The sequence below is a fragment of the Siniperca chuatsi genome, linkage group LG19 (genome assembly GCF_020085105.1).
Source record: "Siniperca chuatsi isolate FFG_IHB_CAS linkage group LG19, ASM2008510v1, whole genome shotgun sequence".
In the NCBI taxonomy this organism is placed as follows: domain Eukaryota; kingdom Metazoa; phylum Chordata; class Actinopteri; order Centrarchiformes; family Sinipercidae; genus Siniperca; species Siniperca chuatsi.
The window spans coordinates 10,182,397-10,197,725 of NC_058060.1; the positions used below are offsets into that span (position 1 = coordinate 10,182,397).

Consider the following 15,329-nt stretch of genomic DNA (forward strand, 5'->3'; position numbering starts at 1 on the left):
ACCATCTCAGTGGCCCCATTAGGACAAAATGTCACCCAAAAATGTCACAGTCTGATCATACATACTGATCAGAACAGTGCCATTTCTAGTGGATCATCTTTGGGGTTTTCCAAAGGTTTTTGATGACTTAAGATGTTGGAAAATGACAGACATGTCTGGTTTATGACATCAGACAGATGATGTCTTATAAACTCACTCTGCAGAAAGATCTCAATCCTAAAAGACCAAACCTCCATATGGCTGATTGATATTCAGGTTTCCCCCATGTTCATTTTGGGATGAACAGTAAACACTTATTCAAACGTGCTGCTATACGATTATATTACTGCACACAAAAGCAGATTGTAACAGTTGCTATGACTCGCAAAGGTGTGCTGTGTAGAAATACACACACACACACACACACACACACACACAGAAACACCCGTGCACACACACGTATGTGTCCCTGAGCGTTTCTGTCAACAACTTAATTGACAGCTTTACATGTGATGCCCCATTGGCATTATCTAATGTTGCAGTTGTCAGTCACATTAAAGATTAAACAGCTCAGTAAGCTGTGACCAAACATACATCTCAGAGACAGACTGTGTGTTGACATGATGGGAGGAAGATTTGGAACAATACATAACAATAACAAGTGGCTGATAAGGAAAATCAGGTGTGTGTGTGTGTGATTATGAATCATTTAGGTCAGTGCAGGTGTTGTGTATTTCTCTAAGATTGGGTAAACAGACTGACACAGACACCCCAGTGGCTCAGAAATCTGCTCTTTTACCAAAGCCAAATGACGTCAAGAATGCTGTGTGTGTGTGTGTGTGTGTGTGAGTGAGAGCGTTTGTGTACTTGCAATCCATATGATTGCTCAGTGAGAAATGAGGGCAAAGCACACAAGTATAAATACACTCATGAATGCGCCTGCATGCACTCACAGAAGGTAAGCTCATACATACAAAGTGTACTGTATGTAGGAGGACAATATGGCTGCATAGAACCCACAGCAACAATTTAACATCTACTTTGTTAAAGATAAGGATGGAAATTGTTAAGAAAATAAAAGAATAACAAAGCCCAAAGACTACCACTGATTGATGTAACACAAAGGCAATTGTAACAGTAGTTTTTACATTTGCTTAAATTTGAATTGTGAGAGTAGTTAAGTAGTTAATATAAGTACTGATAACCACCATGACACAGGAAAGTAAAGATACATTCAAACTTCATTAAGAGAAATTTCAAGTAAAAACACAGCAAAGTGCCATGTACACTGCCTGACTGCCAAGTAATTTCTGGGAAATGACATGCAAAAACACCATGCCAGTAAACGCTTATCACCAAAAATAGCAAATAAGATCTTTCAGATTGTTTTAACACAGTTCTGAATTGTATTCAGTTCTCAGTTTAGTCCAGCAAAATAAATCTCTGTTCTTTTCTTTGGTCTGGTCATCTACAAGACTGTGGTTACCAGTGGCAGAGCTGAGGGCAGCGAGGGCAATGAAGCCAGTGCCCCGTGTAAATATGACTGGGAAGACAGACACACACTCAGACACACACACACACACACACACACACACACACACACACACACACACACACACACACACTCACACCAGTTGCTTTCTATTATTCAGATGCCACGCAGAGGCTGAGCATGCCAACTGGTAACATGAATTGTGACAGGAATGAAGCTCTACCATTCCCCACATAGTGACTACAGCACTAAGTAGTTTGTATTGGACAGGACTGTGCTTGGCATTAACATGGTGCGGAACAGCCACAGTAGTTACAGTGGTATGTGACTCATAATTTTGCAGTTGGGCTGGGCGATATGGCTGAAATCAACATCATGATATTAATAAGAATAGTTTATTATGTTGATATAAAATATATCATGATATAGGAGATAACATACTGTATAACATACTGGTAAATGTATTTTTATGCTTTGGATCAACCAAGGCTAGCTGTTTCCCTGTTTCCAGTCTTTATGCTAAGCTAAGCTAAAAGGTCAATGGACCATACAGATATGAGAGCGGTATCGATCTTCGCACCTAACTCTCTGCAAAAACTCATAGGCCTATTTCCCAAACTATTTCAAATCATTAATTTGGATTAATTTGTACAACAGAATTTTGTTAAACACAATACAATCGATATAATCATTAGCCTGTGAATCAGAGAAATAAAACTTTATTTTCTGATTGTTTCACAGCGGTTACATTCTGAAGCACAAATAAACACGCCCACACCATAAACATCTCAAATGTACAGTAGGGTGCAGATTCTAGAGATTATTTTTATAATATCTTAGTTCTGATTGTAAGTTAGTTAAAACCGCCTTAATACTGGCGTAGGAAAAACCAATCATCAATCATACCTTCAATGGTTGATATAGGAGTCAATCACCAATCAGCACAAGTCTAAGATATACTGTACATTAATGTTGGATTAGCCATATTTAATACCAAAACAAATTTCATAATTTTGGAAATCAAATTGAACAATTCAATCATTTTGAGGGAAATACCAACATTACCAACATTGCAGACATATTCCTATATTTAATTTTACATAGATTTTGGCATCTTTCATATTTTGTGATCATATGTCTCTGTCCGTATCTGTTTCATAGTTATGGCTAAAAGTCACATCTCCACATGTCGATTACGACCAAAATCGAATCAATACTTTTTTGACACAAGGGCTGTCCATCACATTAATGGAAATCTGATCATAGATTTTTGAGTTACCTCGCTGACAGACAGACTGACAGAGGGAACAGATAAAATCCTTGGTGGAGTTAATAATTACAACTGACAGTCAGCAGAGTCTAGCCAAACCATCTTTTATTAATTCATTCATCCCTCTGAGACAGGATGTGTTAACAGATGGGAGTACACCAGAGCAACTTTGCGCTCTCTTTGTTGTACAGCAGATTATCCCTGACTTTCCTTTGTCTCTGGTGAGCATAGTGGCATGATTCAAACACTTAATGTGACTCAGAGCAAAGCGTAACCAAGGCAATGCGATGCTCATGAGGCTTTGGCGCTTCCTCGTTGTTGTTGTTGTTGTGTTCCTAGAGAAAGCTACTGTGGTGATCCCATCCCATGAGTCAAAATATCACAAATCCCAACAGAATGAAAAGAAGGTAGACTGCAGAGCACAGAAACAGCTCTGAATGATACAATGAGGATTTTATGTAACCAGATAATTTTTGGCAGAGATGGAAAGAAAAGCATTTAAGATGAATATATTCCTGTTTAACTGCAATGTGAAATTCTTCAAAATGTACATATCGGTCACATGGTGCCTACATTCAAAGCTCACACCATACATTTTAGGGTAGCATCAATCCAATGCAAAACCAGCACTGAAAGCCTTAACGCACCAGAAAGAGTTCAAAGCCACCACTTCAGACAAAATGGGAGGATGGCTGTGTGTTTGTGGCACTGAGTGCAGAAAACTCTTATGCAATATTAAGTGAAATTTCATCCTGTCAGGCAAACACAGACATGAAAAAGAGATTAGAAATCCATTATCTCTCTTTTAATTACTCTGTGTTATATAAAAACTAATGATACAAATAACTCAAGTTAGCTCGACTGCTTGCACAGCCCACCTACAGTATGTGGCCTTGGAGAGAAAGCATTAAAAAAATGACTTCACTGGCTGTCACACAAAATTGTTACCTTTTCATATAAAATCAATATGGATTGAAACAGAAAACAAAACTCACAAAGAGATAAATGAAATGAACTTGTGGCTGTGCCAATGTTAATGACATTGTCTAATTTGCAGAGAAAATGACTTCTTCAGGGAAGACAATCGGATAAACAAAAGCTGAGGAGCTTTCAGAAATATTTCAGCAGTAAGCACAGACTGGCAGATCTATAGTGTTAGACTGAAGTGAGGTGTTACAAGTTACTATTAATTACCGTTTTATCACCCAGCGACAGGCTGTACTTTCTGTAAAATGTCAGAAGAAAGGAGAAAATTGGCAATACAGAAAACAACCATGAAGTCAAATCCAGGAAGTCACAAAGGGTAAATTTTCTAAGAGACCGCAGTCTGACCAGCAATTACAGGGCAGGTTTAGGTGACCTCCCACCTCAAACCACACCTGTTATTTAGAGGCAAGAATCATCTCTCTCTTCATTATTACCCTCTATAACCTGTGGTGCACACACACACACAGTCATAACAAGTCCAGTAAGTGGCTCCAGTGAAACCAGTTCTACACAGTCCACAGTCTTTCCAAAACAGAAACGGTTTATAACCTCACAGACATACAGAGGGACATCAGTCGCCCTGCTACTGGCTGTATAATGCTGTCTAACTGCAGCATAATACTGCTGGGTTGAGCTTTTGAAGCAGGACATGGCAACACTGTTTACAAAGCACTTGAAAGACACATTTTAGGCCATAGCTTTACCCTGCTTCAGCGACCTCTTAGGGTCAAATAAAGTTGGATTTTTGCATTCTATTGTACCCAATTTTATAATTCTTACTTAGTCTCACTCAGATACTTTTGGCAACTTGATTCTCAATCCTTTAACATTTGGTCAAGGGCACCTCAACAGTTGTGGCAGAATGTTCGTCAAATGCTCTCCAGCAAGAGTTCTCTCACCTCTCGGACACCCAAGACAATAATGATGGTTTAATTAGGGGCCATAAATGGCTCGCATTACAGTGAAAAGCCCACTTTATACTAACAAAGGAATGCTGACATGTGGAAGCTTTGAAATCCTGCAACACATACTATCATGTCAGGAAGCTGAAACGACAGTGATCACAGATATGAAACTACTATAACCACATTTATTCAGAAGTACATTCTCTTGGCAGCATAATGTGATGACAAATGTGAGCACAGCCGTATCTGTACATGACAGGCATAGCAGGAGGCTGCCACCAACATACATTCAGAAACATCTTTTCTTATGATGCTTTTACTCTTATACATGCAGAAATGTATTGACTGGTACATTTTTTCCCCCTATGAAAATGTATTTTTACAGAAAGGTTTTCATGTTTCCTCTGTTTTTAATCAACAGCATCTCACATTTAAAAGCCAAATGACTTACAGTTTACACGTCACTTGGCTGCCACAGACGGACTTACAAAAATTCTAAGATTTCTAAAGATCAGAGTGCCCTGACTACAGTACATTCACATGCAAGTATGACAAAGAAAAGCTTGGAAAAGAAGGGCTGGGGGAGGATAATAGCATGCAAGTGAAGGCAGAAGATGTGGGAGAAGGGAATGTGAAGCCATGTTAGGAACTAACTAAATTCTAAAATATGACAATGATACCAGCCATAATCAATAGTCGCTCATATTTACATTGTTGATTATGTCTTGTAACAGAGAACAAGGCTAGATCTTAATGAAAAGCATGGGGTTTTTTCAAGTTATTTTGGTCATTTTAGAGGGAAATGGTCAAAGATATATCACCTGAGTACAAAGAACAAACCTTTTCACATCTCTAACTTTTTTTCCTCTTTCTGTCATGTGAGCTTGGACATTTTAACTGAATAACCTGTAGCATCTGGACCAAATCTGCGCCCTGCCTTTCCAAGGGGAACAGCGTGGCACGCCAAGCTTGCAAATCATGTGGATATGTGGATGTAGGACTTGAATGACTGTCAGAGGACATGCCAGGATGTCCCTGTGTGGTGTCTCTGCGTTTGTGTGTGTGTGGGTGTGCAGCCAAGTGTGTGAGACAGCAAGGGGGTTGTGGTGTTCAACTTCAGCTAAACGGAGGTGATTTGCTCTGGAAATAAAAGAGGATGTAAAATAGACTGATGTGCCCTTGATAAAAACTCAAATTTCTCTCTTTACCCAAGGGAGGAAAGCTTGTGTTAGTTCTGCAGAATCTTAAAAGAAAGAAAGACACAAAGAATAAACACTGATTCTTTTTAAAGACTGATTGAGTGTTAAAGTTTATTGGCGTAACACTTGTAGCCTGAAGGCTTTTAACAATCTATTAAGTCAAGATATCAGATCAGAATAAAAGCTCCCTTTGAAAAGAAGCCTTTTTTCTCAGTCAGTAGCTGCCCACATTGTTGCCTGTGAACCCAAAAGATCTCTCTCTGCAGAACTAAGCCTTAGTGCATGTGCTGCTTTTGTTACAATGGCACAAGTGATACTATCTGAATGCTCTAAAGTGGAGGTTCTCATGTCCTGTCTTAAAATGTTCATGTCATGGATCCCTAAAAACACAAAGATCTGGCCATGGACCTCTCTGAGTATTTGCCCCACTGACTTCTTTGGGAAGATTTTTGTCGTTGTTGGCTTAGTATTGAATTACATGGGCATGTAGAGTTTATATGGGAGATAACAGTATTAGAGTTGACTAAAATTAAACTACTCTTGTGGCCTACACTGTCTATTGGGGATATTTTATATTAAATTATATTATAGTGAAATTAAGGTGCTCCTTTTTTGCTTGGTGACACTGCTTCTCAGCTGTTAGCCCAGTTTGAGGACAAAAACAAACCCAGATAGAGAAAGAAATAAGATTAATACGATTATTATGCTGTGATACATATTCCATCTAAAACATCAACATTTTCCTTCAAAGAAAATTCAAAAGTGGAGAAAAGGATAGCATGGAACTATAACCCAGCTGGGCATCTCACAAAGACCCTGTTGTTATTGAAACATCAACACAGACTAAGCAATGTGCCTCAAATACGTTACTCTTTGGCAATAAGACCAAAAAAATAATAATGCAGACTAATAGGAGGGAAAGCACATGTCTTGTTCCTTTATTGAAATGTTGTCATGTCAATAAATAACGGTCCCGGTCTTACCTCTACACTGAACGGCTGCTCCTCTCCGTTCACGGCACATAAAATCCACAGCAACAACTGCAAGAATAACGTCCCCATACAGCAGCTATTAAGACATCTCCTATTGCGGACCGCCAATAAAACCATAGTGAACCCGGCTGTTGTCGCTTATTGTCTCTGAGCAGTTTTATTTACAGTTGGTACAAACGGACAACCGGGATAAATCCTAGACGTTTAGTAGCAACATTGCTGATGTGTCGGTGTTTCTCTTGCGGTGCCGAAATCAGGGGAGAGGAGAGGGAAAGGGGAGAAGGAGCGGATTCGTCGACCGCTCACGCCGCTACTTTCGCCGCAGTTTCAGGAGGAGGTTATCCCCGGGGAAAGACTCGCTGTTAACGCCTGTCAGCAGCCTCCCGGTCCTGCAGTCCCCGGGTGAGTCCTCCGCTACACCGGCCGTTGTTCCAAGCGGACGCGTCCAGCTCGTTTTCTGCACCGCGCGGCATAGCTGCCCGTTTTCAATTGTGTTTCCCACCGAATGCGCATGTGCGCACTGGCACGAGCGCCCCCATCCCACTCCTGATCCAGATTCTCCTATTAAAACAGTCCACAGAGCTGCCAGTTTTTGTTTGAAATGTTTTCCATAAGCTTAAGGCTCGCTGTTTTTTTAAGTCAGTACATTGCAGCCTACTTGTTCGTGTAAACAAATACAATCTATCAAACTATCCAAATGTGACGTTCCGAGTTTTTCACATGACAACATTTGTATGATTTTACCTTTGTAACCCAGGCCCAGTTTGCACTTCAACCGCACCGCTGGGGAACTATGGGACAGAACACGCGCTGGGTTGGTGTGACCCAAGTGCTGGGTTTTACCTTTTAACCCAGTTGTTCATTTGACCCAACCGAGTGAAATTAACTCTATTGCTGGGTTAAATATTACCCATATACTGGGTTATTTCCTGTTGTCATTGCTTTCTACTTTTAGATTTTTTTATATACTTTTATATAATAAAATAACTATAAGACCTTTATTTATAGGTCGGATCTTTCAGACAGCAATCATTTCACTTTCCATGACGGACGGGTTTTTCCGGCACCCATGGGAACAACGACAGCTAGCTAGCTAGCTAATGTTAGCTAAACTAGCTAGTTAAGTTAGCTAAAGTTGGCGAAGTAATGAGCCAGCATCTGGGCTCTTAACCTGTGCTAACGTGTATGGCACACCCGGTTGTCCCTTATCTACTGCATTACATGCCACATAACTAACAAAGTAGCTATTTTATGTCAATTTACTTCAAGTGGCAGCTTACCTGAACACAGATGAGCATCTGCGAGCAAGACAGTGTGCTCAGCGCTGTTGTGTCCCCCTCCCTCCAAGATCACAGATTGTATTTTTATAGTGAAATGCACTTAAGATCATGCTGTTATCCCAATTTATTGAAAATATAGGTAAAGTATTCATATTACCCTACTCTAAAATCCCGCCCACCGTGTTGTGTGAACCTCTGGATTCAGAAAATTCGACAATGGAAGAGCGGGAAAATAATCCATCAGCTGGCATGACCAACCCAACAGTGTGCACTTTTTTGAGTGTACCAGAATACAAAGGCAACTTTTGAAATAAAAGCACATTTTATAACATTAGGCTACAGGTTTCAAGAAAGTGCTGAACCTGACTTATTTTGGGTATAGCTATGAATTCAGTCAGTCATAGGCTTAGTTTGTATTGTATAGCAATGTTACAACCATTAACTATATCAGGACAAAAGTGATTGAAGCATTGCTCTAATATAGCCTAAATGACTCTTTTCCTGACATAAATGTTTCAGTGGTTGCATAAAAACACTGTCAATTATATGGGAATATAGGGTCTTCAAGCTTTATGTTTACATTGTTTCTTTATATTGGTGGGTTTTTTGTCTCCTCTCATTATATGATGTACATCTATTGATTATTTTTTATACTTTCTATCTATCAATACACAACTGCATGTTGTATCATTGTATTTCTGTCTGTGTGTGTGGGTTTTATATACTGAAATCTTTTTAGAAATCCTTCAAGGCCACTAGAGGGCAGTGATAGGCTCAGTGCTTATTTCAAATAACCACAACCCTCAGGGGAAGTGAGTCTTTCCTTGGTACCCAGAAGTCTCTTTTGTGTCTCAGCATTGTTTCCAGTAGGTGATGGTGATGCCATCATCTGTCATTGCAGTTACTGTAGAGTAACTGATGTGTTCAAGGTTTCAAGGTCCTGCTTTTAGGCCCTTCAGGCAAACCTTTCATCAAGGTCTAATCATCGTTACATTTATAAAGGATACTGTTTTATTTTATGTTTCATATACTGATATTAAAATATGTTATGTAAGTGCTGTTGCCTGGTAAAAGAACTATATACTGAAATGTGGCTCTCCCATAATACACAAACAAAACTGTACCTAATGAAAAAGCCTTTCTCTAATCTCCTTGGATAATAGAGAAGGGTCAGATCTAATGAACCAGATCAATGATTTTCCACTTAGACTAACACCAAGGGATGAGGAACAAGTGCATGTGTGTGTCAGTGTGTGTGTGTGTGTGTCACAGAAAAGTTAGGAGAGCCGCACCATTAGCCCATTGATGAGGTTTCAATTTGCACACACACACACAGCCCGCCACCCTCCTCTGAGGAATTCTCACTGATCACACTAAATGGAAAACTCAATTTAAAGTTTTGAAAAACATCAGCAGCATTACAGTCAGAAATACAACTGTTTATCACAATGATCTGCTTCACCCCTGTGTGACCCACAGTCTTGAGTTTCTGTGGGCTGAAGTGTAGCACAAAAATCTGGGCCCTGCACATAAGCAGTCTCAACTCTAATTTAACCATTTAAAAGTGAAAAATAGAACCATATGTTATTTTTTAATTAGACTCTGCCTCAATAATTAGTGCATGCATTTGTTACTTCTAGGTTGGACTACTGCAATTCCTTATTATCCGGCTGCCTGAATAAGTCCCTTAAGACTCTCCAGTTGATCCAGAATGCTGCGGCACGTGTACGGACAAGAACTAGGAAAAGAGATCATATTTCTCCAATATAAGCTTCTCTGCACTGGCTCCCTGTAAAATCCAGAATAGAATTTAAAATCCTTCTCCTCACCTGCAAAGCTCTTAACGGTCAGGCACCATCGTATCTTAAAGAAATCATAATACCTTATTATCTGACTAGAACACTGCGCTCCCAGGATGCAGGGTTACTTGTGGTTCCTAGAGATTCCAAAAGTAGAACGGGAGCCAGAGCCTTCAGCTATCAAGCTCCTCTCCTGTGGAATCAGGTCCCAGTTTGGGTCCGGGAGGCAGACACCATCTCCACATTTAAGAGTAGGCTAAAGACTTTCCTCTTTGATAAAGCTTATAGTTAGGGCTGGCTTGGGTGAGTCCTGAACCATCCCTTTGTTATGCTGCTGTAGGCCTAGACTGCCGGGAGACTTCCCATGATACACCTCTTTCCTCTCTCCTTCTCTCCCTCTCCATCTGTATGCATTTTTATCCCATTACTGCATGTTACTAACTTTTCTCTCTAAACCTCTCTCTCTCTCTAAACCTAACACGGCAGCGGCGGATGGCCGCCCTCCATTGAGTCTGGTTCTGTCCAAGGTTTCTGCCACTTAAAGGAAGTTTTTCCTTGCCACTGTCGCCAAATGTTTGCTCATGGTGGGATTTATTGGGTCTCTGTAAATAATATAATAAAGAGTACGGTCTAGACGTGCTCTATAGGAAAAGCGCAATGAGACTTCTGTTATGAATTGGCGCTATATAAATAAAATTTAATTGATCACCATGCTCTCTTAAATTAATTATTCTCCTCCTCAGTTCTTGGTTTACTTGGCGTATACTATTAACCCTCTGAAAATGATGGTGGCTCATCTGGCACATTACTGTCTTTTGAAGGCTGCTCAATTTTTAAGATAGCTAACTAGATATAATGTCATATGACATTGTAGCTATAATGCTGATTAATTTATGATACTGATTAATTTATGTTATACAATATGCTCCAAGCTAGATTCCTGACTGACTGCCTTCAATCTCACATTTAACAACTGCTGATATTAGCTTAAACCATCCTTAAACTGTGTTAGTTGAGCTCATCTTCCTTTTGAAAGAAATTAGTCAAAAGCTGTTTTCACTCAGTTTGCATTCTTTCTCGTACCTTTCTCTCTTTTCTTTTTTGGTACCCAGACTTCCCTTTCATGAGGAAAGAAATGACTTACAGTGCACTGTGGTGCTCCAGCATCAGCAGTCCCTCTGCTGGATTAGCTGCTTTTAGAGAAGAATCCTTGTGCAGGGCAGACTAAAACATTTTGCTTCTTTTGTAATTGGTGAGAGGTGCCTCAGAGAGGCTCCACTATTTTCATTTTGTATACAAAGTTCAGTCGCTCAACTGATTTACTCAGCCAATTTTAATTTAGTTATAATACTAATTACTAATACTAATTACTTAGCAATAAAAAATTGCAAAGAAAAAACAATTTTTCATTCCAGGCTTTTTGAAGGCCCTCCCCCCATTGGGGCCCTGGGTAGTCAGTCCCACTCCCCCATTTCCTGTTTTTTCTGACCATTTGATAAATAAGAATGTAGGGCTGAATCAGATGTCTTATATATATATATTTTTTTACATTTGAAGCTATTGAGGTTTTCAAATGAAGCTTTGAATTTCTGTCGGCATATTTTATGACGTCATCACCCTAAAATGAAATAAAAAAGAAATATTTTCAACAAAATCCTCAATTTGAAAAAAGCGATTCATCGGATTAATACATTTGTCTTTAAAGGCAGAATGAGTAGGATATGTCGGTTGCACGATTCAAAGTTGGCCCCATGCAGAGAGAGAGAGAGCAGTGGTAGTTGAGCGAGCTAGAGAGTGAATGAAGAGAGGGAGCGGCGTTAGCAAGAACAAAGCAGTGAATCAGAGAAATACAACGTTACTTTCTGATTGTTTCACGGCGGTTCCGTTCTAAAGCACAAATAAACATGGCCACACCTCCGCACAACCCTGTGGGAAGGAGCCGCCACATTGTCGGATTTTGTGTGAATTCCGCCACAGCCACGCTTCATCCTGTCCGCCTCTGCTCTGCGCGTGTGTGTAGCGCAGCCCCGCCCTCGGTCAAACAGACACACAGACCTGCAGCTCTTTATACCTCCACGACACAGACAGCGAGCAGAAGAGAGAGACGGAGACAGCGATGTAACCTGGTCGCTACATTTTTATTTTATATTTTAAGTCCCGGCTTATATTTTATGAGGAATCACAAGATGCCCTCTCTCCCATTAGCGCTAGCTTCACAGCGGAGCGTTCAGGCCCAGTCAAAACAATGCAGCTTAGCTGGCTTATCCAGCACCAGCCGCATGTGTAAAATATAGCGGCTGTGGATGTGTGGGGAGTTGACTGCTGGAAGAGACGTCGTATTTAAGTTTATGTTCTGCTTGTTGTTTGACAAATTGCTATTAAACACATTCAGAGAATTTGAATTGCTATTTTTATCCTCAATTCTTATCATTTAGGTACAAATTATAAGCACCAAAGACCCACCCACACACGTAATGTTAGCATTGAAAATAAGGTACGTTAGCATACATGAAATTCCTGCTGTTTGCCTGCTGCACAAGTACAGAGCACAGAAGCCCCCTCGCTCTGGATAATATAGTAGCAACTAAGGAATGAAAATGCTTTTACCATCAGTTTACCTTCAAAATATAAAGACACTAGGTAAATGCCTGTTGTGTTATTTTAGTGCAAAACCTCATATAGGATGACTGCAGGCAAAACTCATAAGAAGCTATGTCAATATAGTGTTAATATTGCGAGAATATCAAAAGAAACTCTTTACATCTATTTGGTTTTATTTGTGATACATTTTCCATTCAAAGCCATCTGTCTGAACTCTCTATCCTCTACCGAGTCATACCCTGGAACGCTGAACAGCCATAAACATTAAACTTACCTTAAAACAGGTGGGTGTTTCTTCCTCACCAGTTTCTGTGTGAAACTATCCACCACCTTATTAAAATCCAGAGCCATGTCCAGATTGCTAGATACTAATAGATAATTATGCACTCAGCTCAAAGGTTCTGTAGGTTTCCTTCTTGGGATTTTGAACATTTTCACTATTACTATAAAAACAACTCATGCTGATCCCCCCCCCCCCGGCATGAACAGGCATCTCATGATGATGTCGTACGGAAACTGGTCTATTAGCGTGGGGCTACAGAGCAAGCTATTGCTATTAAGATGATATGGAGGTTTTTTTCTTTATCATCATATGTTTACCCATATGTTCTGTGTCTGAAAACATCTGTGTGCTCCTTTAACATTAGCAAAGATGATGTGTAATTTGCATTGCATTTGCTTGAGTATTTGTTGCAGAATAAACTGCTTGAACACAGCTGAAAGGAATCGCAGGCAGCTAAGTAGTGACACAGAAGCTGTGTCCCTTTTCTTTATCCTTGGACTGAATTCATTTCACTGCACTTGGCTGTGATAACAGTGTACAATCATTTTGACAGTGTGAAAGTTTGACTTCCTTTCCTTGTACTCATTGTGCTCATTTAGAAGTTAGTTGGCTGGTTGAATCATTTTCTCATCCCGACTTCCTCTCTGCTTTCCTAATTCTCTCGTTCCCACTGTCTCTCTTCCTCTCCTCTTCTTAATGATTTCCTCTCTCACTCGATAATCCTCAATACCCTTTTTGAAAGGTTCTGGCCCTTTCCAACTGGTCCTCCCACCAGCCCAGAGCTTTGCCAGGATCCTCAAAGCCTCTCTTTCCAAACATGACTCTGTCTCATAACTGCTGCATCTGCTCCCAGTCAGACCTCCTGGATCTCCTGGCAGCATGAATCCAAAGCCTCCCGTCTGTCTCCCTTTCTCCCTGAGCAGAGGAATAAAAGAAAAGAGTAGAAGAGGAAGATGAAAAAAGGCCAGCGATCTGCAATGGAGCACTGAGTTCTCCCAAAATGATTGTATCATTGAAGGTATTTTAAAACCTATAGTACGTTTGTTCTGGGGATGAATAATTCCTGTGCACTGCTGCTTTGGCTCATGCAGTAAAATTTCAAATGTACCACAACTTATCAGCAAAAGGCTATTGGGAGCAGCCGTTTCTTTCATTTACTTAGAAGTAAAACTTGTTTCCAACCCAGACTTCACAGCATGTTTAACTCTTAATGTGCTTCCTGAGGTTGGGTGGGATCACAATCAGATCACGTTCTCTCTCGGTCTCGGAGTCGGTTTGGAAGCGCAGTGAGAAGCCGCCCTCTCAACAAGGTCTCGGATTGATTGCCGTGTTATCGTATGGCCAGCTGAAGCCAACTAAAAGAAAAAATCACCCAGAAAACAGTAAGCCAGTAAGACACAGTAAGTAAGAAATAAGTGCTCTACTTCAACAAGAGCCTTTTTTCACAGTTGGAGCACTTGGCGCTGAACCCAAAATCATTTCGGGGTGCTTTTCACGCTCAGAGGGCTGCTTTCTTTAACATGGACATCCTTCCAAACCATGAATAGTTGTCAATAGCAGTTGTCAGCATTACTATTTGTTTATTTCGTGCCACTATTTTTTATTTAATCTAAAAAAAAAAAATTACAACTACATTGTATCACAACATTGTATAGTTTAAAAAGGTTTCTTGGTTCTCGTGTTTTGTAAGAATACAATGAAAACCCCATTTTAAAAAATTCCTTTTAAGTCATGTCAAGTTATAGTTTCAGCTCAAATGCTGTATTTCACGTGTTTCATTAGCTTTCTAGTTTTTCCTTTATTAGTGACTTTATAGGAGTTTGGATTTCAAGTCTGCCAATGCACATTTAGTCATTCAGTTCAATAAAAGATGGAACGTTTGGGCTTATTCTTCCCCAGCTTGTGTCGAATCCTTTCACATTTCAAAGAGAAAGCTTGTGCAAGGTAGCTTTAAAAGTCCCACTACAGTTTTCACATGCATTCTTACATATGAAGTCATTAAACCAACCAGAATATGGCACTGCATGTGCACTAATGACTTGGCTGAGCTCTCAGGACCAAATGACACAGGAAATCAACACATCTGGGTGCTCGGGCTCTGATCACAGCCCATCAATGATGTGATTGCACCTCCCTCTAGGAAGGTTTGACATAAGGCAGAAAGCTGATCTGTTAACCCAGCCGTGACGCCAGAGTCCCTGCCATGTGGCTCCATCTGAGCCACTGGCTTCTTTAAACTTTGGACACACAGACATACAGTCAAACAGCAGAAATGGGTCGGCTCGGCGTAAAAATAGCCTGATTACAGCCCACACGTTGCCATCGCTGAGAACAGATTGGATATTTACATAATAAGCTTAGTCCTGCAGTCAGTTTCACACCAGCAAGAAACCAGATTTACTCTGCAGGACGAATAGGGTCCCTGTTTTCTGCATTAAGAGAGAAATATGTGGTTAACAAATGTGTGTGGCATGCTTCACACACTTGTATGGTCTCAAGAACAACACATTGAGTCGGTTTATTGAGAACGGAAAAAAGATAT

The 15,329-nt window shown here is 40.2% G+C and overlaps 1 protein-coding gene across 3 annotated transcripts in view; it reads right to left on the bottom strand.

Moving 5' to 3' along the window:
* Positions 1-8,200, bottom strand: part of LOC122866701 (matrix metalloproteinase-16-like) — an 84,159-nt gene extending 75,959 nt beyond the window's left edge. For 2 of the 3 annotated variants that reach the window (XM_044176710.1, XM_044176709.1), the window contains exon 1: positions 6,816-7,343. In XM_044176710.1, coding sequence (XP_044032645.1) covers positions 6,816-6,941 — 126 coding nt within the window. In that variant the 5' untranslated portion in view covers positions 6,942-7,343. Of the gene's footprint in view, positions 1-6,815; positions 7,344-8,104 lie in introns of those variants that run through there. The other variant, XM_044176712.1, reaches the window with a different exon arrangement.
* Between the last annotated feature and the right edge of the window lie 7,129 nt (positions 8,201-15,329).